Here is a 26,082-nt window from a genome sequence, read left to right as displayed (position 1 = left end):
GTTGGAATGAATGGTTGAATGCTGCACTGCAGTCTGCAGTGCAGTCCCCATACGGGGTAGCATGATTTTAACTGCCCCCACCCACCTTCCTCTTAACCGATGCTGCCGCTTCCCCTCCTCTACGCACTCTTTCACGCTCTTCTATGTCTTTATTCTCTCTCTCTCTCTACACACAAATCTTCTTTAGTTCTATCTTTTATCGTTTACTTCACTCCCCCTCTTCTACTTTTCATCTTTACAGTTAATAATCATATGAATCAACATGAAGCACAACAAAAGCAACTCTCTCTCTCCCTCTCTCTATATCTATCTGTTTATCTTTCAACTAAAAGCTTAGAAAAGAATGACAACTCCTCATTAAGAGCAAAAAACTTCGTATTTACATGATACAGCTAATGAAATGCTATGAATGTTGTGTATACGCGTATAAACAATCTCTATAAACAGTTGAATCGATGGGAGATGAACAGATCTCATTGTGAAGCAATCCTACTAAACTCTTGAATCCCATTCCTGAGCAATTGTCGTGACCATACAGTATGAAGCTCCTATGGGACGAAGCCGGTGAAGGGTTGAAGATGGAATGGTGATAGTAATAGCTCCGCGCATTCTCCAGCGTGATCGCCTTGCCGGAGCTCTGGCCGGTGACGGCCAGGTACGTCAGCAGCTCGCCGTCGTGGAAAGGTCTTCTGATTTTCCGACGGACGGCGACTCGCACTATTTCGATTGCCATTTCATTGATGAACCTCCTGGTTTCCACCATTGGTCCTAGAATGATGCCACTGTTCACCAATCTCTTCTCCTTGTCCAATTGATCCTTCTTGTACAAGCTCTCTGGCTTGGGTGGGTGCTCTGCTCCTCTGCATTTGTGTGGTGAATTTTCTTCCACAAATAACTTCAGACCGTCGCTGCCGCCTCTGGCACCGCCGTTTTTTCGCCAGATTCCGGCCATTAAGTCTCCCACTACCATAACTCTTTCCACATCAACGAGGGCGACGTGCTTGAATTGATGCCGCAGGCGGCCTAACAGCAATTGGTAGCACACCCACCTTCTCAATTGAATAGGAACGTCGTCGAGAAACCCCGAGAGTGAATTCTCGGGATTCAATTCGGAAACATCAAAGCCAACAATTGATCCGAGGGTCATACTTGTCCGTCCATCGCTGCTGTTGCTGAAATTTCTGTTGACATTAGCTCCCCAAATGGGCGGCTTCTTCTTGTCATGGGAGCCAATGAACAGACGCGAATCAAATCGACTGATTCCTTTTGTCGGCGATCTTTCAGTATTATTGTGCGAATCCATCAATCTAACAAAGTAACCATCTTCTTCGTGAATTATGCGAGCCAGAGCGGAGGACGAAGAAGAAGACGGGAGGATGAAGACAATGTCGGCTCTAGAAAGGACGCCAGAGCGAAAGAGGCCGCGGCAGAAGAACCTCAACATTTCTTCGTTTGTGTCTTCTCTGAAGTGAGCTACGACAAGGTCGCTCATGGCGAACGTCCCCCGCCGGAACACGGTGCCCAATCCGTGAAGAGCCAGCGACCGGTCGAAACGAGGCCTTCGGGGTTTCGCCGGCGGCTTGACGGCACGCCATTTTTTGTAAAGAGCGGTGGGGGGTGGGGCGTGATGGTGGTGGGGACGGCTCACGGAGTCCAAACTACAGAGAGTGAAGAGCACGAGGGTGAACGCAAGGATGAAGAGGCACACCCAGATGGTGGATTGGGCTTTCTTTAGGAGGCTGTGCTTCGACGCCTTGTCGTCCAATAAAAGCACCAGAAGCCAGAATCCGCTACCGGCGCCACCACCGCCGCCGCCTGCTGCATTGCCGCTGCCATCCTCTCTGCACTTGGCGGTAGTCTTGCAAGAGAGGACCATTGGTCTCCTCTTGTTCCTCTGTGCTTGTACCTGCAAATCTTGCAGCCTGCCTTTTCTTTTGGCTCAAGGGCTGCTTATTTTCGCCGTTCTTTGGGGGGTTTTGTAGGACAGAAGCATGGAAGGCTGATTGTGGGCGGTAAAGAAGGATGGTGTATCTTGGTAGTTGCAAAATTTACTAAAATAAAAGGCTTTCAGAGAGAGAGAGATTTATTTTCAGAGTGGAGACCAAAAAGAGAAGGGAGCAAAAGAAAGGGTCTGTTGGCAGTGATGAGATTTACAAATGTGGAACACTGCAGAGAGTTTGCAGAAGAGAGAGAGAGAGAGAGAGTCTTGCTCTACGTTGAGAGATGAGACCAAAAAGAAAGTGTCGGTGCTGAAACGAAACAAGCAGTGTTAACTGTTTTAAAGGGTTTGATGCTCAGTTGGGACGGCGGCCCCATATGAGAGCTCCTTTTCTTTGGCGAGTGCCACTGAAATATCAATTCATACAAGAAAAAACTTACAATTTTTCAAACCATATCTTAGAAATTTTTGTTTTAGGGTTCTTTAGTTTCATGATTCCAACACCCCATTTAACCAAATTCAGATAGATGGTACCAGCTCATCATTCATTCCACCGTCCAAAATCTTTCTCTGTTTTGTTACATAGAGCAAAGTCGGATCTTCTTAGAAATAAGGCCATGAGTTTGAGTAAAACAAGAAAGACTAATTGAGGAACTAATTGCAGACTTTGCAGTATGTATTTGGCTGATCACAGAGTAAAACGAGAGGTTGTTATGAATTTGTCCTAAAAATTTGAATGTCATAATCTTTGAGGAAGACTCATAAGGTAAACTGTAACAAGCAAACCCACTCTTATGTTCGGTCATTTGGTTCGAGCAGATCTCAATCCACTTCCTACCAGTTTCAGCTTTAACCTCAAAAAGACTACAAACAAAGACAACTATCTATATAATAACCTCCTTTATAAACCCTTGTAGATTCCTCGGAGTCTTTAATACGAAACTAAATTTTTTGGGTGTTATATATACAGTTTGAACTATAAACTTCTAATGACTGAATCTAAATATAAGAAATACTTAGCTAAGTAAAAACTTACAATCTTCCAAGTGTTTTGTGTCTGGTCTTGATTGGTTGGTTGGTACCATGATAGAAAGACCAACTTTAAATTTCTTTTCCCCTTTCTTGTTCTTGGGAAATTATTGTGGTCAAAAATTTGGGATTTGGATCACCAAGGTGAGGCCCCAAAATTCAGCAGGAAAAGAAGCATGAGCTTGGTGGAGTTTGAGGGAGTTGGTCCCAGCTTTGGACCTGGTGACTCACTAAAATCATGTTCAGACAAACAGTTGCTGTTTTTAATAGACTGGCATGTGAGTCAAGCTTTTCTTGACTGTAAGCGCTAGTGATATTGGGGAGCAATGGCTTTAAACCTTGACTTGGTCATTGTGAGCAAATTTAAAGATTAAATCACAAGGAGTTGGGGAACAGGCTGGGAAATTGAGCATTCTCTAGAAGCTTCTCTCTCTCTCTCTCTCTCCCCCTCTCTCTCTCTATCTATGGTTAATATTCAAAAAAATCTAGATTTTGGAAGCTCAAAACAAGGGCAAGTAGGTTTAGGCATTAATCAGAGCACATGGCTACAGTTTGTGAAACAGAAGTTTTCCTCTCTTGACAGTGAAAGTATAGGAGACAATGAACTTTTGTTCCACATCACTGTCCTTTTCTTATTTATGACAAGGGGCTCAGTAAACTAGTTTCCTTTGATGATAATCTTGATAGTAGTAAATTTTTGAGAGATTGGGACATCTCCAGTCATATGTTATTATATACTTAAAGAGACTTTATGTCAGAAATAATATATTCATCAACACCCAGATTAAAAGATTTACATATCAAATTTTACTTCCATAACATGGAGGAGTCATTGGGATCAGTGGCGGAGCCAAGATATTTTGGTTGAACGGCACTCGAGTCACCAGCACAGGTTTGACATCGGCATTCCGTGTAATTTTTAAGTCAACACAATGTCATTTTTTATTTTTCCGGTAAAACACTTGACGGGTGGCAGCCCACACCAGTTCTCATGTATCTCCGGTACCGAGTCGGATTAACTCGGAGCTTGAGTTATCCATAGGATCATAAATCTTATCCAATTCCAACATATGTACAAGCAATGTACAATACGCAAAGATCCAGTTAAATACCTAAACATCCAAAATCCCAAAGATTGTTCTTGTTTAGCAAATAATATACCATGATTAAAGTTGCTTCATATATATGTATTATGCATATAGGCACCATCAGTAACGCTGTGAGAAGGACGCGATACCTGACATCCCGTGTTTGCACCTCGTACAAGCTTCAAAAGGAAACGCGTACGAGTGGGGATGTTCCATATGCAGAGTAAGGCACACCAAACGCGATATAAGATTCAATGAAGCTTTATCACGGGAATGATGTTCTCATAAGTCGGATTTTATATAGATTCTTCATTTTTTTTTTTCTGAACATAGTGTCCTTTGATCGAGTGAGCCAAGATGGCATGGTGGAAGGCAGAGGAGGAGGAGATGCATAGGGGCTGGGGTGGGCTACTGCCCACACTGGAATATGAAAATTTTCATTGGCAGCACTCATAATTAGATACATGGGGGCTGGGCGGGCTACTGCCCACACTAGAACATGAAAATTTTCATTGGCAGCACTCATAATTATATTGTGATGACTCAAAAATTACATGAAATGACTATTACCAGTCGCGGACTTATAAATCACTTGCTGCTGAGATTCTTCTTCTTCGTTTTCACTGTGGAGCGTTGCGCATTGAGCTTCATTGGAGGGTCAAACTGAAGCAATCTGCGGTTCTGCAGCACTGTCTACTCGTGCATAATGAGCATTAAAAGCATGGAATCTTAGTCTTCCCAATTATTTGACTTAATTTCTACTTTCTTTCAAATTAAGTAAGCAGTGGGTTTATGCAAACTTTTTTGGCGCCATCAATGTCTCTACTCAACGATCCTGTAACGGTTTTACTGCCCTGAACTAATGCAATCTAAAAGAATTTAAGAATTCATGCAGATAACTAACTATTATCTATAAAGTTACTTAAAAAAATGTATTTTAACAATTAGTTTTAGTAAGTCCATTTTTATCTGTTATCCTAGTTTGGTTTTCACCGACTTTCTTTTATATATATATATTTATATTGGCTATCCACAGTTATCCAACCATTTAATTAGGACCGTTCATTTTATATAAATTAATGACTGAGAGAAAAATGTAAAGGAAAATGTGAAAATTATTACTTCATATAACAATATATATATATATATATATATATATATATATATATATATATATATATATAGAAGGAAAGAGAGAGAGAAAAAATAAATCATTTAGAATGTTGAATGACTAAAATTTTTAAATCTTTTGCTAAAACACACTTTTACATTGGCATTAGCCATATTTTACCCTTGTAAAGATGGTTTGAAGTGGCTTTAACAAAGATTTATGATTTTTTTAGTAACGAATTTTAAATTTTAATATGGCATTTTATAGCACTGTTTTCTCTTAACTTTTATATTTTTAATATTTTGAATTCCCGAAAAAAACAGGAACTGACCTCTCATCTAATACCCGAGTACACCGCGTATTTGCAAAATCGAGAACAAGCTGTTCGTCTATGTGTAAACCGTTGCTTAACTTCCCTGATTCCTCGCCCTCTTAGAAGGTTTTCCGTTGCTTCTGCATCCGTCTGTTTATCATGATAATCATGAATTAAAGAACAAAACTCTTTTTCTTTGGGATTTTACAATCCATTGTCCCGTAATAATTTCATCAATCACTCACCGGCCACAGTTCCGTTCTTTCTTAGTTGCTTATCTTATCTGACTCTGTTACTACCTGTAATCTCTTCATTCTCATCGCATTATAAGGCCGCCATAAACCTCCAAAATGCATGCATATAATATTCGCGATGGTGAGACGACTGCATCATTGCCGGTGCTGATGGCAGCCATTGATATCTGTTGAAATGGATATATATCCGTATATTTATGAGAAGAAAAAAAGAATTATATTAGTTGCAAGGTTGGAAATAAGTAGGGTCGAGATACACCCTTAAATTTACATGTTAGACTTGAGTAAACGTGGGTCCAGTTAAGGTTGGGCATTGGGTCAGCCACCGCTGTGTAGGGACCCAGGCGGGCCTGGGTGGACTTGATAAACCTGATTCGAACTCTATAATTGGTTTCTTAAATTTTTTATTATTTTATATATATATATAAAATATTTTAGTATAACTAATTATATTTATATATTATTTTATATTTAAAATTATATTTTTAAATTCAATCGAGCTAAACTGGAGCTCGGGTTTTTCGAGATTGGTTGAGCCCAAACTCTATTTTGAGATGTCAGGCCAACCCGATGCCTAAGCTTAAGTTTTATTATCTCAGCAGCTCCTTACTATGTTAAAGTCAATTGAAAATTTATTAACTAATGGTTAGATTTTTGTTTATTTTTTCAAGTCAAATTCGGATGATGCCGGAGCTCCGTCAATTTAGCCAGTGCGCCTCCGCCGGTAAAAGTTGAACACTTGGAGTGCTTTTTCCTTGGCCTATGCATCTAGCTGGCTTTACACTGTCTGAAGTATTTTTAAAAAGAAAAGAAAATACCAGTGAGGGCGCACCAACCTTGACTCGGACTTCCCCAATCAGCGCAGCCAGAATCCGGCGGTTCTTCCCCTAACCCAATTTGATCTTTAAATTTGACGTTTTGTGTTGCTTTGCCAATCCGGGTTGGCAGTGTGAAGTGTAGATCAAATGGGGTCCTCAATTTTGTATGGATTTAAATTCGGATCCCAACTGTATATCCGCTGATTTGCATAAATTTTTTGGATCATAGTTTTGGTATCAAATCCAAGTAACCAGATCCAGGTTTGAACGGACCGACCGACTGATTCTCTCTGCATCTTGGCCGCATTCAGCTTGGTTATGGTCTGATATTCTTGGAATCAAGCTGCCATTCTAGATCCTTTGCTAGAACCTGAGTCCAAATATTTTAAGAATGTCCCATTTGAAGCAAATCGATTATGCTCCTGCAAAAGTACTTATATGTTATTGTTATTGTCTCATGAATCTGTCTTAAAAATGTAGTAAATTCATAAAACATTTTTTAAAACGTATGATGAATCTAATCAATTTTTTGTGTTAAAGCGTTCAGGATAGTGTTACGGTTCCCCAAACAGTCCTTCAAGTGTTAGAAAAAGTCAAAGTTCTTCTATTTTCCTCTTCCCCTGAGTCGAAGGCTCCTTCCGAACCTAGGAAGGGAGTCATACACACATTAACGTGAGTGTTGTACATCCATCATTCATGGTCATAGTTCGAAAGAGTAGTACCTACAAGAATAAAACTGAGGATTGGACTTGTAATGGCCCCATAGTTGGACCAGCTTTCCCCTCGTGGCTACTTTCATGAAGCTGGCGAAAAAGCAATGGTTCACGTATGTACAAGGAGTTGTTGTTGACTTGTGCATAGTGGAATACTGTGTTACTTTTGATTGTGTGTATAAAGAGATGTAGATGGGTCAGATTTTGAAAGGATCTAGGTATTTACCAGGTCCAATCCAATGAAAGATCCAAAAAAGTTTGGTGGGCCCATCCAGTACAGTTGTCATGAAAGCGGTACCGCTTCGAATATGGAGTGGTATATATATATATATATATATATATATATATATATATTGGGGGTTGTGAGAAAGCAGATATAAATACCCATTGCTCGGAAAAGAGTCCTAAGGATTCCCACCCCACCTCCGGGATTTTGGTCTGCAAATCAACAAAACAAAGTAGTTTTTACAAACAAATATTACTTGATTTATGAATCAACAAAATAAATTAGTATATACAAATAATACATGGGCCTGTACAACTCTTGTATCAGTCAATGGATTAAAATATTTTGGGCCGGACGCCATGGGACGAGGGGGAAGATATTCTGAAAACAGCCGAAGTCCCGCCCTCTTCCTCCTTACTTTCAGGGCTCAAAGCTGCTTCGGGACCTAGGACCGGATGTCAAGACCTGACTTCTTAATCGAGGGGAGACGAGGAGCCCTTGATCCGTCAGACACATGCAGGACCACCCACATAGCCCTAGACCACATACCTCTTGTCCATCTCAGCTCTGCACCATTCAAAGTGGAAGACATTTTTTGGGGCACCCACATTGTGTGGCGATAGCAAGAGAGCCCCAATAAATATAAATGTTTGTTGAAAGGGAAAGGGGGGGGGGGGACTTGTTCTGGTCAGGACAAAAGCGTGCACATTTTCCGGTTCGACTTTACGGATTGAGGACAAAAGGACAGTCTCCGGGACAGCTGTGAGACAGCAACTTGATGGCCATGGAGGAGCGTCCTCTTCTACCTTTTGATGCTACATAAATAATGGCAAATTAACAGTTACATAGTCTTTCATTCTTGGCTTTGCTTTCTGTAAAGTTCTCAATATTTTATTGTTTTATCAAGAATGCCTTTTAAAAATCAGTGCATTTACTTCGATATGTGCCAAACCGAAGATAATTGACAGCGGCGTCCAGCACATCAAGGTCACAGCCCTTATGTCCAGGGCCAAATTAATTTTGTTCCCTTGCAGTTAATGACAAAATTATATATATATATATATAATTTTCGGATTTCTCTATTAAAGTTTGGATTGAGAAAATCCTTCAACCTCTCAAGGTACAGACACTTGTCTTATGCATTGCATAAGTAGTATGTTTAATTACACTTGTACCCACTGCAATGCATCGGGTGGCCGTAATCAGACAGAGCTCAAAAAGGACTTTAGCTTTTGTATATATGTACGAGGTAAAATCCTATAGCCATCTGGATCATTCTTTAATCGCAATCATCCGGTGCAATGCATTGTGCAGGTGTCATTAAACACACTATCCAATGCAAGGAATCGGCAATATGTTGTAAAACATCGTCGGATTTATCCACCAGAACCTGGCCAGATACACTTGTTCACCAAACATGCAAGGCGGTTTGGTAGCAGTAGAACATTGTTATTATCCCATAAATCTGCCTCTAATAAATGGAACAGCTTTACGAAACAATGTAATAAGTGTTTTGTGAATCTGCCTTATTTTTGTGACAGATTCATGAGACAGTAACAATATGTTTTTATTGTCAAACGGGCCATAAATGTTCAAAAGATTCCTTAAACCTCAAAAAAAATCACATTAGCAAGTGTGCTAAGGTTTAGCTCCGCAAGAAGATACCACTTATGACCAATCTTAGACCATCAATTATGTAGTTCTCATGTATTAATGATAGTATTGACTATTTTGCATTTTAATATTCAAATAACTATAGTTTTATAGAAGGTGCAGTGATAAAAACATTCAACGCAGTATGCTTCTGCTTTTATTATGATTCCTATATTTGACCTACTTAATATGCTGTTTCTTTTGTGTCGTATCTATATTTAAAAAGTTTTTTAATAGCTAGAGATAAGTTTAAAGAAGCATGTAGTCTACAAGTGGACACAAACTAGCTTACTCAAATTTTTAGTAGAGCAGGGATTCTTTCGTCCACCTACACGTCTTTTACTTTGTTTGTTAGGGAAAACAAATACAACCTGTCAGGACAGCTTCAAGACAGTCGCAGAGGCACACGCAGGCTTATGTAGGCAATTGCCCACACAAACCCATATAAGTATGCTGTTTTTCTATGTTAATATTTCATGACCATGAATTCAAAATATTAGTGCCCCTCTGCTAAAAAATTCCGGCTTCCCTGTTGCTTCAAGATAGCATAGACCTACGTAGGAATTTTGTTCTATGCATCTATTTGGATCATCTGCAGACGAAGTCTTTTTCTTGAAAAAGAAATATTGTAACTGAGTTTGAAAGCCAATTGCTTAGAAACTAAAAGTGCTAAGCTACAATTAAACTGGTAACTTGATATGGTTCCAAGAGTTGTCCAACATATGCAACTCTAACTAATAAAAAGGTTCGAAGTTTAAATTGTAGGTTCGTGAATGGCAATGAACATAGCATAAGAAATCTTGAGCCCATTGAAGTTATAAATTATGCAAACGTTAAAATATATCTCCTGCAGCATCAAATGAAAAAGCCGTTTACATCTGATCCTTTTTTCATACTGTTTTGTCTTTGTAACATGGAAGACGGGGTCAGGTATGAGATTATGATGGCAAATATTCACCCAAGGTACTGAGTACCTTGACCTTCTTCAACTTAAAACTTCCTCTGAAATTCCATCTAGTGAACTTCTTCTATTCAAGTACTACTAACTGAGAACATCGTTCATAAGCTTTAACAGCAACCGATCGATGCTCTAAAAATCAGAAACTACATCAATTTAGTTGGGTTGCCAATTTTGACGATTCAGCTGAATCAGCTGTACATCAGCAAAAAATACTGTTACATTTACTTTGAGAAAAAACACTAAAATATTTATAAACTAAAACAAAAATGTTTGAAAAATAATAGAACGAATACTATGTGACAGTACAGAATAATAGAGCATGATACCACCTTAATATGATCTGTATCTTCACTTGTTTTAGAGCATTGAACACTGCAACGCAAGCTGGTTCCCCAAGTCTATCATCCGTCAAGACTCAAGAGCTTACCTTCACAGCCAAGATAGAGGGTCCAGACAGCACAAGTTGGACCAAACCCGTCACTCTTGATGAACCTGTCTGAGTAACACCACCCGTCTGGACCAAGACTATAAGTTAAACATTGGTGAGAAATCAACTGAAGCCACTAATTGACCATTTTACAAGCTCAAGGAATGAATACACAATTTGGTGTAACATATTTTTTGCAATCACTTCTGAATGAACACACTAAGTTTAGCAACTAATGAATATAGCAAATACCACAAGTCATAATAACGGCACAATCTAACCCAGAACTACTATTTGTAAGTCTGTGCAAAGTGCATCCTTATATAGACAAATTGATTAATAAAGAGGACCTAACTGTGATATAATCATATAATAAATGAAACCGGTGAAACCATGGTTAAGTCAGATCCATAAAATGTGCTCCTTGCCACTGCGAGCCTCACACCTTCTACAAAACAAAATCTCGCCAATTCACTAACCTAATCTCTACGATCACAGAAAAAACATCGGATCAAAGACTTACGATGAAGCCATCAAACAACTAGCCAAATATTTTCACTTTATTCACAATTGTACCTATTGAAAATTAAAAAATTTTCTGGAATTTGCATATTTGATGCTTTCACTGGAAATGTACACCATTGAGAGGCCATTGAAGTTATAGTATTTAGCAATTTCCTTAAGCTGGAAATGTGGTGCATACAACATGTCCAACCTATAAAAGAGATTCAGAAGCCGCTAGCAACGGTGACAGCCTTTTTTTAATACAAAGACATCCGAATACACAACCAATCAACTATGATCACAGTAGCCCCTCTTCATGACTGAGGACATCCAACAACCAAGAGACCCAAGACCAACAGAGTGGTGAATTAACTCTGGAATCTACTTTGTCCAATATTCATGTCATCCTTTGAGCAGCCTGTTGAAGCAAACCTATCTCAACTGTGGCCTTCAAAGATTGGCAGATAAAAGTTACAACTCCCTTGTCCCTTCTTTAGAAACAGATGACTTTGCATCTTCGACTAGAAACAAACGATCTCCATCCCTTATTAAGCTTATGTCATCAATATCAGCTTTATCTTCAGTTAGGACCCGCATAGGCAAAAAACCAAACTTCTCGGCACCAATACAAAGTAGCTCTTCCATGGTACCAGGCAGCCGAATAAGCTTTCCGCCCTCTTGTCCCGTTTGGAGACTATGAATCGTCACCCTCTTAGAGATTACCTGGTCACCTATTTTGCCATTCGTCTGGTCTTCAAGAGACACCGGGCCCATTTGTTTACCAAAATCATGTGTCAAAGAGAGGATACCGAAGAGTGAGTTCCGGAATTTGTCTGGTTCCCGCCTATGCTGATCAACTGTTACTGAAGGACGGACAAAGAGTGGATTAGGCATACTGTTGACATTCTTCAGCGGTGGAGGAGCCAACTTTGGTGCCCATAAATGAGAATCAGAGCCTGTCTTTTTAAGACGGCACCCTCCTATGGAGTTGAACAGAGTTCTTATCTCTTCATGGCACTGCTGCTCTGCCAACGCAACTGGGGTCCAACCTTGTTGATCCAGCTTCTCAATATCAGCACCATGGTCTACAAGAAACTTGACAACATCAGCATTCCCTTCACAGACAGCAACATGAAGTGCAGTTGTCCCATCGCCCCTTGCAATTGTTACATCACCACCATAATGAACTATGTCCTTCAGCATCTGAATACTGCTGCGCTCGGCAGCAACACAAACGAAGTTGGCCATGTCCCCTGATTGAAGACTTGCACCGTTTTCACATAACAGCTTGCTCACTGCATCATGTCCTGAAACTATTGATTCCCATAATGGCACATTTCCTTCCAAATCTGTTTGCAAGAATAAAAATCTAAACTTCAGTAGCAGACCATGAAAAGGTACATCTAGCAGAAAAAAGTGATGATATATTACATTACTGATTGGATGAAAACAACCAGCAGCTAGAGGAAAGTCGTGCTAGTCCATATGAATATAACTTTGGAACTTTTGGCAGCAAAAATCAATAACTTGGACAATGATATTGTACCTTTGCTGTTAACGTCTGCACCGTGATCAATCAAAAGCTGAACAAATTTTCCATTTCCTTCAGCTGCTGCTATATGCTGATAATAGAAGGAAAGAAAAGAAAAAATATATATATTAGTAATAGACAATAAAAGTGCCAAGAGGTTAATTACGCTACTGATAAACACATTTGATCAACTGCTAATGTCCCACAGGATAAAGAAATTTACTAACCAGTGCTGTTTTCCCACTAATGTCAGGTTCATTTGGGTCTAAGCCACGCTGTAATAATTGTTTCAACAGTGAGACGTCTCCTCTTTGAGCAGCAAAACAAAGGTTAAGAGGCAAATTCAATTTTCCTCTCCTTAGCATATTCTCAGTCTCTGCTAAAACTCCTTGCATCACTGGATCATCACTTTCTTTCAAGTGCTGTCCAACAAAGAAATACGGAATCACCAACACAAAGGCATCTTGAATTCAAGACATGAAGTTTAGGTGCATAACAAGCAGGTATGCACAAATCCCATTTATTGAAGGAACCCGTTCCCTTTTAGAAATATCAACTCCTGAAACAGACCTAACACCAATCACTCCTCAACATGTAAAAGCTTTACCTAGTGTTTTGGGGAAAGGAACCACAAGGAGACTCCCAATTTTTAATGATAGAAAATTGTTACAGCAAATACCATGTCATAAATACAAAATTTTGATCTTACAGACCTGCAAAAAATTACGTAAGATTATTGTTCCATCTCCAGCATTAGACTGAACTATATTCAGGAACGTGGTACGATTCAACCGTAAAAGCTGGCAAAGTCTCCTTGTACGAACTGTGAATAATTGAGGCCTGTAACATAAAACTCCTATTTCTCCAATAACATCTCCAGCACATGCATTGCCAACAATCTGAAATCAGCTCATCCATCAATCATATCTGACCTATATGCTGTAAAGTAACAAAAATTTATGACAATTTCTTAAGGCAGAATGTGGATGATATAAATTGGGCAGTTTTTAAAGAATAAAAAATAAGCTTGAATCCTTTGAGAAGTCTACATGACTAGGACAAGCATTGAGCTGGGAGTTGGTAATGAAGTTGGCCGAGTATGCTAGGGTACATGTTTCATGGCAAGAAAGGCATACGGAAACCATAGAAGGCAGCAAAAAAGAACAACACTTACCTGCTCAGATCCATTCTTGTACATAATAAGATCCTGAAAGCTCAAGATAAATACGACAAAGATAAGACTAAAAGTTGTGGCACCTCATCAAGGACCAAGACTATATGGAGTAATTTCAGAGGTATACCACGGTGCCAGTCACCAGAATATAAAAGTCCGTGGGTGCTTCATTTTGCAAGATCACATCTTCCTTTGGTGGAAAATATTCAGCTTTCATTTCAGAGACCTTGAGCGAAAATTTTAGATAAGGCAGATATAGTGGTATATATCAATAGAACAAAGAATTTAGACAAAGGACTTACAAAGCTACTTACCAACTGAAAAATCAAATCAGTTGAAACCCCTCGAAACAGATAAACTTTGTCAACCAGAGCATAGAACAGATAGTGGGTAATGCTGGAATGGATGGCTTTCGGAAGAGACTCTAGAGTTTCTTGCTGTTGCAGTCCCTCTGAGTGAGTTCTGTACTTTAGACACAAATGTGCGAGCATTTGCTCTTGCAACCGAATAGGCAACTGATTTCGTATTGCAAAACTTGAAGCTGCTTGAATTGTATCTCTCTGCATTGCACAAAAGCACCAATACAAATGGAGAAATAAGGAGGGCAAAGCAATCACCTAAAAGAAATGAAGTGGAGAAAAGAATTTCACTTGTAGTGACAGAACTCACAAATTTCCTTGTACGGCTGGTACCATGGACTACCAAATTAGTCATGTTACCAATCAAATATGCAGTCAATCCAAGATTGAACAACATGTAAGTGATATCAAATATCATCTCTCTTTCATTTTCAGGATGCAGGTCACCGTATCCAACGGTAGTCAGTGTGGTAATTGACCAATACACTGATGTCACATAGCGGACCCACAAGCTTTCTGCTTTAAAATCTGGCCACGAAGCTCCAATCCATGTTTTTGCAGGGTCAGGGTACCTTGCTGCAAGGAGATAATAGAAACAGCCAGCACAATGAACTGCAAACAAAGTTACCTACATAGAGCAAATATGTGATGAGCTTAATCCAAAGAAAGGGGGAATGGAAAAAAGAAAGTCTTTACACAACAGGTAAGTACCCTAGAAAACTTACACAGATAAGCTTCAAGCAGCGGACCCAAAAGTAGCTGAATTTTCTGTCTTTCTCCAACCTGTCCATTGACAGATCCCATTACTAAAATGAAACAGAAATTTACTTTCAGATGTTTTTCAGCCATAAAACTAATTCCAGCACTGTAACCTTCACCTAGGGTAAGCTATATTTGTAATTGCCATTTAAATCGAACAAGAAAGTACAAATTAAAATCAATAAAAGAATAAAAATTCTGAAAGTTGCAGTTGCATGGCAACTTTTTCAAAATAAAAAGTTAACCCATTCCCTCGAAACTGCTTCCAGAACAAAAACCTTGTCTGAAAGTCGTTATATGAAAAATGAACATGAAATTTGTTTGCATCACTTCAGGAGACCCGTTCATGTATAAGGAAGAACATGTTTCTCAAGCTCCTTTCACATGATTTATACATAGCACCTATTTTTTCTGACACCAAAGAGGCGGTATGAGTTTTTTTTTTTCCTCTTTTTGGTTATATGCTCTCATGTGGCCTTTGAAATGGAGAAATTTCACGATATAATGTAATACCATAATTTTTTATTCCTTCTAAATATACTTTAAGTTAACTCCTAAATTCTAAATTCTTGATTTGGATTTCAACATCTCTTTATGATCTTTAAAAGTTTGTTCAGAATTAGACACACAATAACACACATTGGTGCGAAGAAAAACCTCTGTGATCGTCTTGCACTTGTAATCAATGCAGTACATATGTTAAGAAAATTTATCTGTTCTTATGATTGGTCATGGCTATGGTGCACAAAAAAGAATTGTGTAAATTCATAATATCTGTCGTCCATGATAAAATAATATCACTTTTGAATAGTGAATGTAAGATTTCTCATTTCCCTTTACTGATTCCAAGTTGCAAATCAAGAAGAATACGCATGGGTTAGATTTCACCTTTTAACTTCAGAGTTTTGAATGCCAAAAACCTCAGGACTTCAACTTTAATAATGTAAGAACCCCTCTATTTTTATCTCTTGGAATTTATTTGATAGAATAAATGCACATATAAGACATGACACAACACGCCACTTGCCAAAAGAGAATGGGTAACGCAGGTAAGGAACCGAAATGGATCATATTACCAACTAGCAATATCGTGAAGTTAAAAAGCACATAAAATTGTCAAGAGATAGTGTCTAGTGCAGAGTTGCTGTAGGTATACTATAAGGGTTTCAACTTTCAACCATGTTCAATCAAAGTATGAAGCTCTGAGTAACCTGGCAAATAGAGCACTAACTCTTCGAAGCCGCCACAGTCTAAGCATGTTGAAGAACCCATAAGATCGGAGGCTTCGTGGTGAGAGCAGTCGACCAAGTTCTAATGGTATAGTGGAGATGAAATCCAGAATAAACCAAGACAGCAAGTATTTCCGAGCAATCTTTTGATGATCGTCGATAAGCAAGTATGTATCCCTATCGATGTAAGCAACAAAGAAGGTCATGACGATATCGACTGCGAAGAAGGCATTGACAACATTATCAAACACCGCAAGGTGTCCCTTGGCTTCATTCAGGAATCCAAACTCAAATGGTGACACCCAAGCAGAGTAGACAACCAAAAGGATAAGAAAAATTTCCCAGGCTCTGCAAGAGAGGAAAAAACAGCGTCAAAATTCTCATAAATGTAGACAATAAAATTATGGGCGTCGAAAGCAAAATTATGATCCTCAACCCAAAAAACAAAAAAAGGAAAACAAGCATTATTTTCACATACAAATAAGCAGCAAAGAAAATAAACAGCAGGGTTACACGAGTTGGGAAACTCTTCAAGTAAACCTCAACCACCCCTCCTAAAATCAGAAACATAACGACAAAACCCAAAAAATTGGGTCCACTACAAAACGATCTTACGAGCAGGATCATCCATTAATGAGAGAAAAGACAAAGCACTTTCAAAGCAATTAACAAAGGAGCGTAGTAGCGACAAAAAGAAAGAACGCCAACACCTCAGAACATTAAAAGAAATCTCCGCAGAAATTGTAACGTTAATTTCTTCCCAAAAAAGACAATCAAAAAATTATGATAAAATAGAAAAGTCCAGCAACCACAACCATGAGTACACGAAAATAGTTGAAGAACAGAAGAGAAGAAAAATAATGAAGGAGAAGGGAAATGAAAACCTGTGCCTGACGCACCCCACTACTGCAAATAATCACAATAACGATAAGGGCATACAATTCCTTTGGTTCCAACGACAAAAGCGATTAACACTTGTATAAACATACCAAACCAAAGTGATGAAAGAATGAACAAAAGAAAAGAACCTGTAATGACGATCATATGGGGAGATGATGAAGTTCTTGAGCTTGACTCGGCGGTTGCTCCTCGCGCCAAGTGGAGGTAGGATGCCATGCGAAAGGCTGTAATAGCTGCCTTCTATCGAGCCCAACTGTTCACCCTCACACACCGGAACGTTCATCGTTCACCTCTCCCTCTCCGTCTCTCACAGAGGAGGAGGAGGAGGAAGAGGAGGCCAAACTCCTAAAAAAGGCTAACTTAAATCTCCTGAAAAAATTCTCGTCAGCACGAGTGGCATCGGGGTTAGGCCCCACTCTCCTCTCAAACTAACTAAAAAGAACATTTCACTCGTCTGACTGAGTTCAGAAGATTGAATATCAGACGGCATCAATATATATATATATATATATATAAGATTTCACTTAATTTGAATAATTTTATTTTGGTTTGTTAACATTTTAAAACTATAGTTCGACTTTTTTAATGAAAAATTTATGACTCTCTTATATATATTTCTATTTCTTATGTGATCATCGTTTTTTAGTCGATATGTTACCTTAGTCTGAGATTGCCGGTGATTTGAAATCATTGAGAATTTCAAATCTCCAAATTTTAAGGCAGACCCTCTTCGCCTCCAACTTCAAATATGAGGTTTTGGCCATAAATTGAGGATCTGAGATGTGCTTTTGTGTTTGTTTATATTATAGATCTAATATAAAAGAGGATCCAGCTGATCTAACAACCACTTTCATTTTCCATTTTAATTCCTCAAATTTTGGAGAGGTTAGATTTACATTGATTTATCCTTTCCAACCAAATATGTTATTTTTGATTTTCCTTTTGTTCTCCTTCATTTTTAACTAATATTCAAAAACATGATCGATTATCATTTAACGGCTCCTGCAGGCCTTTCTTACCAAAAAGGAGTTAATGTACAAAAAAAAAAATACAAAGGAAATATTGATCATGTGATTCACAGTTGTCATTTTACATAAACTATAGTCATAAATATTATTTACGGAACAACAAGGTTTTTGTCATATATAATATGACAAAGTTATTTAAACTCTTGGAAAATATTTAAAAAACCAGAAACGAAAAATCTTAAAATAAAATGAAAAAATGTGAAAAAATACAATTAAAAAGTGAAAAAAAAAAACACCAACTCATGTGAAAAATGGTGGTTTTTTTCTTTTTTTTGGGTTTTCTCGTTTTGTCACCTTTTTGAAAAAGACTGCCGTTCTGTAGTCTTATATGATGAACCTATCTTGCAACTATAAAAAGGGGTTTTTTTCGAAGAAAATGTGTTTTTATGAACTATGAAATAAACCAATTAATTCACTGAAGAAGTAACAATATATCTGATAGAGATGGGATGGCGACAGATCCGTTTTCCATAACGGCAAAGTACCTAACTATCAATCAATATTTTAAATGGCCTTCTATTTATGTTTGCTAAGAGATCGCTTGAGAGCCTGACGCAACTTATTCAATAAAAATATTATTTTAGATTAATTGTGTCATTTGAAAATAATAATTTTTAAGTCTTCAAAGTGTGAAGATACTTTAGAATAGCACATCTAAAACTTATCTTCTGTTAAAAATGTACGCACAGTTGTGAGGTCTAATTATTTAGAAAAGCAAACCTTCTTTCCTTTTTTTAGTGAGGCATTATTTATCATATACAAACTCAATGATGCAAAAGCTGGTTCCTGAATAGGCTTGGAAAAGCCACTAAATATTAAAAAGTGATTTTCTGAAAAAAATAAACAAAATTTAGATAAAGAGAAATAAAAATAAAAAATTGTCAGCTATTATGACGATAGTTAAAAGATGATCCTCTTGAACCAAATCAATTTAATTGCGCTGACAAAAGCATTCTCACCGCAGCAGTTTCTCTCTTTCCAACGGTCATATAGCATAGTTAGTGAGGCAGGATGCATGTTGCTTATTCAATTTTCATAGACATTGTTCTTGTATGTTGTTTTATCGTGCCTCTCTCTCTCTCTCTCTCTCTCTCTCTCTCTCTATATATATATATATATATATATATATATATATATATATATATATATATATATATGCCAATCAATGATTTAGTTTGTGCCCTTGCAAAAAGAAAATTTTAGCTCTGTAACTGTTTTAGGCAGATATCATTTTATTATGCACATTTTGTACATTTTGCTAAATTATTAAAGCATGGATGAGGGCCAAGATTGTGCTGTCAGCTTTTCTTTCACACCTGTTTAGAAAATATTGTTGCTAGTTGTTATGTGGCTTTGCACTAACGCTACATGAAAGCAATTGTAAAGTATACATATTATTGTATCATATGCTTCGGAAATCCATATTTGAAAGTTAGATACATGTTATTGTGCGTTAGTAGCCATATGTTTCTGAGAAAGATATTAAATGTCTTTTATAACGTGCATTCGGACTAATAAATGTCTTGTTGAATCTGCAAAGCAAAACATAGACTAAAGTTGTTGCATGAAGTGTCAAGTTTTCTTCTTTGGGGCTCGGGTGAGCAAGGGGTATGAAACTCACCGCCCGAAAAAGGCCCGAAGGCCCCCCATTCCCCCTGCCTTTGGGGTCCTGAGCTGCGTCAGTGTCTGCACCATTCAGCTTGGGTGCCGCGCTCTACTGCCTTAAGACACAAAAAAATAGCGTCTACGGGAATCGAACTAGAGACCTGCCTTAATACAGGCCCCTAGCTCGACCAGATTTAATCTTGGGTCTAAATCCATCCGATTGACATTTTCCTTTCCTTTTCCTAATATTTTCTTCTGATTTTAAATTACAGCAAGCACAGTTTGGGGAGACCTCTTGTTAAAGCATTCTTTCACGGGACAAAATCTCAGAAAGGTACTAAAAACTGCAAAATTAACAGCCAAAAAAAAAATTTCAGAAATATGGTTGACTTGTAAGTTTGTTGCAAAATTGAAAAGAAAAAGATCACTAGAAAGCTTTTTAAAACATAGGTTAGGTCAAAAAGGCAATACCTATGCTCAAGTTTGTCCAAAAAAAATTAGAAAAAATAACAACTAGCATATAATGATGTTATAAGACAGTATGTTGAACTTTCTACAATATCTTGAATTTTTGAGGGCTTTCCAGCTTTTTCATAAAAATTTAAAAATGGCATGCACGATTGTGATATTATCCATGTGTGCCAGATATTTGCTAACTGAAAGATAATATACAATTGACAAGTATCAAATCTTATTACATTCCCGCACTAAGTTGAACTAAATCCAGACCCACATCAGGTCCAATCACGTATAGATGAATCCAGATCCAAAATATATGTATCAACACTGTCCAGAAAAAACCTACTGAAACATCTCTTTGCACCTTAAAACATATCTGAATGAGGCCTTTCCTTGATCAAGCTGGGTAAGATTTGAAATGTAGATCCCAAGTTAAGCAATATCCAAGATAACAAAAGCAGAACTTAATTACTTGGCGTTTGTTTACCTCAGATCTTAGATCCGATGTAATTTGATATAAATGAAGATCTAAGGTCCGAGGACCTGAAGTCACAGCCACTCTCATCAGACCTCAAATTTAAGGTTTTAGCCACACACTACACTGAGGATCTCCAATCCTCATTTTTTTTGTAGATCTGAAATCTAGTGTTTTTTTTACTGTGTGCGCCTCATGTAAACGAGATTTCAAATCAACCTGAGATCTTAGGCTATCAAATGATCAGGAATTAACTACAAGGCATCTGATTATATCTAGCCCGTTTGCACTGTTGGTTGGAATTTTCCTGTTCTAAGAGTAACAGATAAATAATGATTCACTCTCATGTTCAGTTTAGATGTCAGAACATGCCGCTTCATATTCAGTTTAGATTGTCGCCTACTGAGTTATGTTACCTCTGTTGTAAGGACAAGAGAAAGCAGCTAAGACTTCCAATTTTTAAAGTCCTGATCTGCTATTTTTGCACCATTTTGGTCCCTTCTAGCTCCTCTAACAAGGAAATTTTGCAGCAGAAAATGGTTGTTTCCAACAAACTCAGACACTATTAGACAATGAAGCACAGAGTAGAAAAGAAAAGAGAGAAAAATTCTAAGAAATCATAACGCTGACAGGAGAATATAGCTCAGCAGAAACATCAATTGGACAAGAGGCAGCGATTCTTGCTTTTCTTTACCAACCGTGGCCGAGGCTTCATCGGCTTCAGAAAATGGTTGTTTCCAACAAAATCAGACACTATTGGACAATGAAGCACAGAGCAGAAAAGAAAAGAGAGAAAAATGCTAAGAAATCATAACGCTGACAGGAGAATATAGCTCAGCAGAAACATCAATTGGACAAGAGGCAGCTATTCTTGCTTTTCTTTACCAACCGTGGCCGAGGCTTCATCGGCTTCAAATTGCAAGCCTGGAAAGCAACCATTGCCCTGAGAACTGACAAAAGCTTTTGCTCAATCTCATCTCCATCGACCTCAAGCAATCTCAGAGATCGAGCTACAGCTTCCATTGTGCTCACGCAGCCTGAGAACGGCTCCTTCCTCAGTATCAAATCGGAGTCATAGATACTACTCCCTTCTAATCTGGCATCTACTGGAAGGGAGACCTGATGCGAGAATTTAGATAGAAATGGCAGGCTTCCTCTCACCATCTCCTTTGCATGTTTCCATGTTGCATCAAAGACTATCAGATAGAGAGGTTCATGGTGGATTTCATGACCAGCTGCCCTGGAGGAGAATTGGGCAGAGACCCAATCCCCCAAATCGCATGAATCTGCACCTGATGAAGGCAAGAGGTTAATAAAGCTTATCACAACCAGCAACCCATGTATGAATTTGTTCTCATGACGATGAAAAGGTAAAATTGAAGCTTCGTAATTCTCCCGGAATATGAACTGATACCTGCACAGAGGCAAATCGTAAGAAATCATAAGAACGGCAGAATTGAAGAAGACGATTATGAATGAATGAAGGCATTATTCAATTGTGTAAGAAATGAATGATACACAGAAGAACATTACTTTCACCTTTTCCAAACTGAGAGTTCATTTGTGAAGCAAGAAAAAGACTTGGCCGTTTGGGACGTCAGAATTTCAGAACTTGAGGCTAAAAGGAGCATGACTCGAGAAATCTAGAACAAAATCCACGACCCCCAAATTTAATCCAACTTCCCCCAAGGAAGCTAACTGATTGTTAAAAATCAAGAGGAAGCAAAATAATAGGCGGAAATCAAGTCGGTCCACTAAGAGCACAATGAGGAAATTTAAAGGACACCTGCCATGAGAGAGTTGCAAATAGGCCAATATTGGTTTGATGAAGAGAACAACGAGACTCTACGTTCATCATGAAACAAAATGAGAAATTAGGACCAGTATTGATCAACTAACAGCTTATTAAGAATCTGAACGAAACCCATCAAAGAAAAATGAAGAGATCAAAGACCAATAATGATCAATAAGAGCATAACCAGAAAACATGAACGAGCTTTCGCCATGAAAAAAATGAGAAATGAGGACAAATGTTAATTAATTAAAGCAACATGAGAGAACTTGAAACGAAATCCATCAAGAGAAAGCGGGGAACAAGAATATGAATCGATTGATCACGCAATGAATAATTTGAATGAAACAAGTTAAGCACTCAACATGAATGAGAAATGGGCCAAGGCCAACCGAGAGAGCATAACGAGGGAATGCAGATGAAGCCCAAACAGTCAAACAGGAAGAATGGCCCACCTGGGAAGAGAACGAGGGCGGGAGGCCTACCACCGCACGGAGAGCTGCAGAGGGAATCAAGGATCGGGGAGGATCCCGAAGAGAGACGACGGCCGACGATGACATGAGCGTTGCGGAGGCACCTGGTGAGGACGGGAACGGTGGAGAGCGGGTGTCGCGTCTCGAGAGGGTGCTGGAGTATGACGACGGTGGTGGTGGTGTTGATGGGCGCCGCCGGGAGGTGCCCGCAGAGACAGACTCTCGCCGGCCTCCCGCAACCGCCACACGTCTTTCGGCGCGTGTTCTTCCACTCTTCTTCCCCTTCCCCTCCTCCTCCTCTTCCTTGGTCTTCTTCTTCCTCCTGCTTCGCCCTCTCCTCCATGCCCTCTGGTTCAGAGGCAGCGCACAGACAGCAGTTACCTCATCGTCGCGAGGACACTGGAAGCGCGCAAGATTCGATTCGAACTCGCTTCCCCCTCATTTACGAATCAAAACAATTTTGTGATCGATTAAGAGTATTGTAAGTGTTGAATTAATTCGGATAAGAGTATTAAACCGCATATTGAATTTGAATCCGGTTAGTAATTAAATCTGCACTCTTTTGTAATTTCTGAATTTTTGTTATCATACCCCATGAATCCTTCTCATCCCATGAAATTTTACAAAACAAAATTTTTTGAGTATAAAGCTACTTACAAAACAAAAATCATTGAATGTGCCTCAATGATTAGGCAGAATTATAGAACATCTAACTCAACATTTTATGAATATGTCACAATTTTTGTGACACAGATTTTCTGACATGGTGTTCCGGTTTCCTATGATATTCACAATTACATATTGTTAATTTTCATGGAAAACTTGCATTCAAAAGGTATGGGCATTGGATATAAGATATTTACTTAAAACTAAATCCAACCCTAATCTAAATCGGGTTGAATATTTATGTTTATTCGAATGTGAATACAAGTGGTTCAATGAAAAATATTACAAATAAAGATATCTCCTACAATTTTTTTCATCTATTACTTTTCTTAAGACAATGAGTGGGAGGGAATCTCAACATCAACATCTAAATAGGAGGTAGCGGTCGCCCCTGGATCTCACTTCTCCTTACCTCCAGGGTCCAGAGCGGCACCATTGCCTAAATAAGACACGAAGTCATAGTGCCAATGGAAATTGAATTATCCGCATACCTTTTATGGTGCATTCATCAAACATTTATAAATGAAAAAAATGAATATACCTCTTTATGGTAATGGAAAGTTCTTCAATCCCTCTTCTTAGGGGCATATAAGTTTTCATTCAGAGACTGGGTAGATGTGGCATCATATCTCTAGAGAATATATAGCTAAATCAGCATAAAATCTACTCTAAAAGTATCCTTTCACTTTACATGCACTTTCAGATAGCTTGTTTCATTTTTACCCAGCACCATGTGTGGATGTTATTTTTTTATAACATTTTTGAATCTGATGTAAACAAAACTATTCATTTTTAAGATATGCCTAGCTTTTAAGATATACTCTACTTTCAAGTGCTATTGAAAATGAATGGTATCATATATTTAATTAAGCCCATGTAAATAAGGAACTTTATGCTAAAAAAACGAAGCGACAAGGTCTCCTTTGGTTGAGTGCTATGTCACATGGGTGCGGGTACGATACGTGTACGGGTACAACGATACAGGTACGGATAAGTCAATTTTGAAAATTTTGGATACGCGGATACGGTAAATTTTATATTCTCAAAATAACAAAAGAAAAAAAACATTAAATTAATGGTTCACTCTTATAAAAAAGTTTGTTTTATCACAAAAATGCTGAGTATTTGAAAGGGTTGTTCATGAAAATAATTGGATGCATCACAAAAAATAAAAAAAATATTAAATTAATAGTTTATTTCTTGCCGTGTCCGGTATCCGGATACGCGTGTCCGCGTTGCGGATATGGGTACATGGGCTAAACCCATGTATCCGTGTGACAAAGTTTGAGTGACTACTCAGGTTCTAGTTGTCCATAAAAAGGAACCCTAGGGAAAGTCCAACCATACTATTTGATGGTAAAATTAGGGAGCTCTATTAAACATATAAATTTTATTAAATTTAAAAATATAAATTTAATTTGAAAAATAAACTTTTTGCTGTTGGAAAAGGCTTAAAATGAAAAAAAAAACATTTAGTAGTTAGTTTAGAAAAAATCAATTATGGGTGTAATTTTTTTTTATCTAAGATTCGGATCAGGTCGAATGATGAACTTAGGTTTTATAGTTGCCTTTTAAGCTAATCTTCAGGGGAGAAAAGAGTCTCATGTTTGGCTCATTCTTAATATTTGACAATATTTCACATGCTTTTTCCCACGTCCTTTCTATAGTTAAAGTGCCTTTGCGTAGCTATATATTACTCAAGATTTTAAAGATTTTTTTGCCCTTCATCTATTATGTTCAAATGGGGTTATAAGTAGGGATGTCAATAGATCATATTCTAATAGGATATACCTTTAGCCGTGTTTGTTTTTTTGGATATTAACATATTTGGATTCAGATTCATAGTCCAATACAAACAAAGTAAGGTCATAGCTAAATCCAGATCTAAAATTCATTTATTTGAATCCAATCCAAATTGATTTTTACATTCATATATGACTCAGAATCCAAACTCGAATTTTGAATCTCCAAAATGTAAGAGCATCGGATATATGATATTCGTTGAAAACTAAACTAATATGAATTTGACTGAATATTTATATATATTTGAATTCGAATCCGTTCAGATGTCATTTAGTTAATTTGAATCCTGTCCAATTCCGTAGTCAGATATGTAAATGTTTTCCGTATTAAAACGGTTCGGTCAAATATCGGATCCAAGTCAATGTGAAACTAATTCCCTGTTCCCAAAGTAAAAAAGTGCCTGCATATAGAGTAGGAAAATTGTAGTGTTTGTACGTCGTCTTCTTTATGGAACGACCTTTCCATTTGTGCACACCAGAAAAATATTTTCCATGTGAGAAAATTCATACATGTTTTCCTTGTCATTTTTCGCATCTTTGACTCACTTTCCAACTCCATGTCCCGATAATTTTTAATGAAATTTGTACTCGGGAATATTTTCTTCCATGTGGGGCGGTGGGCATTCACTTCGCCTCCGTAGAATCTTCTCAACCTTATGTTGCAACATATTATATATCATGCATTAAAGATTTAGTCAACAAACAAACGCTACCTGTATTAGTTTGCCAATCTGTTAGACGTATCAGCCTATATACTCGTGCATCAGCACGCTTAGTTTATATATATATATATA

The 26,082-nt window shown here is 38.0% G+C and overlaps 3 protein-coding genes across 7 annotated transcripts; all 3 read right to left on the bottom strand.

Moving 5' to 3' along the window:
- Positions 1–333: 333 nt before the first annotated feature.
- Positions 334–2,277, bottom strand: LOC116260061 (uncharacterized). The gene has a single exon (XM_031638138.2). The coding sequence runs from the start codon at positions 1,874–1,876 to the stop codon at positions 404–406; it is 1,473 nt and encodes a 490-aa protein (XP_031493998.1). The 5' UTR covers positions 1,877–2,277; the 3' UTR covers positions 334–403.
- An 8,834-nt stretch (positions 2,278–11,111) lies between these two features.
- Positions 11,112–17,419, bottom strand: LOC116260463 (potassium channel AKT1-like). Of its 3 annotated transcripts, none has more exons than XM_031638829.2 (11): positions 17,117–17,419; positions 16,071–16,436; positions 14,826–14,883; positions 14,411–14,728; positions 14,056–14,301; positions 13,869–13,967; positions 13,742–13,774; positions 13,281–13,466; positions 12,795–12,989; positions 12,583–12,658; positions 11,112–12,385 (listed from the first exon to the last, which is right to left on the bottom strand). In XM_031638829.2, the coding sequence occupies exons 1-11, from the start codon at positions 17,269–17,271 to the stop codon at positions 11,508–11,510; spliced, it is 2,610 nt and encodes an 869-aa protein (XP_031494689.1). In that variant the 5' UTR covers positions 17,272–17,419; the 3' UTR covers positions 11,112–11,507. The 3 variants fall into 3 exon arrangements, with proteins under 3 accessions (XP_031494689.1, XP_049935646.1, XP_049935647.1); XM_050079689.1 differs by lacking the exon at positions 17,117–17,419 and adding an exon at positions 16,567–16,673; XM_050079690.1 differs by lacking the exon at positions 17,117–17,419 and having other exon boundaries at positions 16,091–16,263.
- Positions 17,420–21,063: 3,644 nt separating this feature from the next.
- LOC126410387 (uncharacterized) lies at positions 21,064–23,267 on the bottom strand. Of its 3 annotated transcripts, none has more exons than XM_050079666.1 (2): positions 22,803–23,267; positions 21,064–21,841 (listed from the first exon to the last, which is right to left on the bottom strand). In XM_050079666.1, exons 1-2 carry the CDS (start codon positions 23,161–23,163, stop codon positions 21,402–21,404), a joined length of 801 nt encoding a protein of 266 aa, XP_049935623.1. In that variant the 5' UTR covers positions 23,164–23,267; the 3' UTR covers positions 21,064–21,401. The 3 variants fall into 3 exon arrangements, with proteins under 3 accessions (XP_049935623.1, XP_049935622.1, XP_049935624.1); XM_050079665.1 differs by having other exon boundaries at positions 21,064–21,847; positions 22,803–23,264; XM_050079667.1 differs by lacking the exon at positions 22,803–23,267 and adding an exon at positions 22,095–22,790 and having other exon boundaries at positions 21,064–21,969.
- Between the last annotated feature and the right edge of the window lie 2,815 nt (positions 23,268–26,082).

This window comes from Nymphaea colorata, chromosome 9, assembly GCF_008831285.2.
Source record: "Nymphaea colorata isolate Beijing-Zhang1983 chromosome 9, ASM883128v2, whole genome shotgun sequence".
Classification (NCBI taxonomy): domain Eukaryota; kingdom Viridiplantae; phylum Streptophyta; class Magnoliopsida; order Nymphaeales; family Nymphaeaceae; genus Nymphaea; species Nymphaea colorata.
Note: the sequence above shows the minus strand (reverse complement) of the source record. Positions and strands in the feature narration are given on the sequence as shown.

Excerpts from the sequence above, each read along its gene's own strand:
- LOC116260061 (XM_031638138.2), bottom strand. The coding sequence starts at position 1,876 with ATGGTCCTCTCTTGCAAGACTACCGCCAAGTGCAGAGAGGATGGCAGC.
- LOC116260463 (XM_031638829.2), bottom strand. The coding sequence starts at position 17,271 with ATGAACGTTCCGGTGTGTGAGGGTGAACAGTTGGGCTCGATAGAAGGC. Across the intron at positions 12,990-13,280 it reads TCTTACGTAATTTTTTGCAG|CACTTGAAAGAAAGTGATGA; the intron begins GTCTGTAAGATC and ends TTTGTTGGACAG. Across the intron at positions 12,386-12,582 it reads TGCAGACGTTAACAGCAAAG|ATTTGGAAGGAAATGTGCCA; the intron begins GTACAATATCAT and ends TCTTGCAAACAG.
- LOC126410387 (XM_050079665.1), bottom strand. The coding sequence starts at position 23,163 with ATGGAGGAGAGGGCGAAGCAGGAGGAAGAAGAAGACCAAGGAAGAGGA. Across the intron at positions 21,848-22,802 it reads CGCCCTCGTTCTCTTCCCAG|GTGCAGATTCATGCGATTTG; the intron begins GTGGGCCATTCT and ends TGCCTTCATCAG.